The sequence below is a fragment of the Sinocyclocheilus rhinocerous genome, unplaced genomic scaffold (assembly GCF_001515625.1).
Source record: "Sinocyclocheilus rhinocerous isolate Xijiao unplaced genomic scaffold, SAMN03320098_v1.1 scaffold3662, whole genome shotgun sequence".
NCBI classification, from domain to species: Eukaryota; Metazoa; Chordata; class Actinopteri; order Cypriniformes; family Cyprinidae; genus Sinocyclocheilus; species Sinocyclocheilus rhinocerous.
Genome location: NW_015629036.1, coordinates 150,725 through 151,807, shown reverse-complemented (window position 1 = coordinate 151,807; position 1,083 = coordinate 150,725). Strand labels below are relative to the sequence as shown.

At 44.5% G+C, this 1,083-nt stretch overlaps 1 protein-coding gene across 1 annotated transcript in view; it reads right to left on the bottom strand.

Moving 5' to 3' along the window:
- Window positions 1–1,083, bottom strand: part of sobpb (sine oculis binding protein homolog (Drosophila) b) — a 9,755-nt gene that overhangs the window by 3,410 nt on the left and 5,262 nt on the right. Inside the window, exons 5-6 of the mRNA XM_016550344.1 lie at window positions 578–676; window positions 11–358 (exon numbers count right to left, since the gene is read on the bottom strand). Of these exons, the coding sequence (XP_016405830.1) occupies window positions 11–358; window positions 578–676 (447 nt within the window). The remainder of the gene's footprint in view (window positions 1–10; window positions 359–577; window positions 677–1,083) is intronic.

Below are 1,083 nucleotides of genomic sequence, written 5' to 3'. Positions count from 1 at the left end.
CAAAGGGGAGGGGCATCTGAGGTGGGCGTTGCTGTTCCGGAGTAACACGAGCCGGAGAAGAGGGCGATACGCTGGTCTGAATCCTCGGCTGCGGCGGGCTTCGGGGCGAGAGGGTTTTCGCTGGTCTGTCCCAGGCCTCCGGGGTGAGGAGTTTCTGGTTTTCCGCCACAGCTGTTTTGGGGCGGTCCTCCTCATCTTTGTGGGCGGAGCCGGCGAGGGCGGCACGAGCTTCCCGGTAAAACACGTCCATCTTGTACTGGTTTAGGCATTTGGTGCTGCAGAACTGCAGGCGCTCCTCGCCCGCACCGAAGTCCAGGTACTCTTTAGTGTGACGCGGGTGTTTACACCAATCACACACCTGCAGAGAGACGGTTTTACAAAACACATCCATTCTGAAGTCTTCACATTTGAATATTTAAAAAATCCAGTATAATGAATTAATAAATATGAATACATTCCTTAATATTAATGATTAAATGTAATATTTGTATAAATGTAATCCTTGATATTTTTCTTATGTAGTAACGGTTTCTACATGCAGTAATCGGCGCACGTGGACGCTCGTGTGTTTATTTACACGCGTGTTGTTGTTCATCTTCAGCAGAAGTCTTGAGGGCGTGTCCAGCGTCTGGCCAGGGGGCGGAGACTGGTCGCCATGACGATCCTCATCTCGAGCCTGGAGGAACACAAACACACACAAATAGTAATCTGAAGCGCTTTGTTTGTGTGAAATATAAACATGTATTCGTCAGGGTTATTACAGTTAATCAACTAAAACTACATGAAAAAAAAACTTTTGCCACTTTTGCTGGGAAAAAAAAAAATGTAACTATAAAATATTGAAAAAAATATTATTAATATTAACAAAAACTATAATCGTATCTCAATAACAGCAGCTGATTCAAACACAGCGACACGTCAGACGTGATGAGAGACATGTTAGTCAATGTGTGACACAATGCGTTAGGTTTTCATTCTAAGTCTAACACTAGATCTATTGTTTTAGCAAAGTCTTTCTGTGTGTGAGTGTGTGTGTGTGTCTGTGTGAGAGAGAGAGAGAGAGAGAGAGAGTGTGTGTGTGTG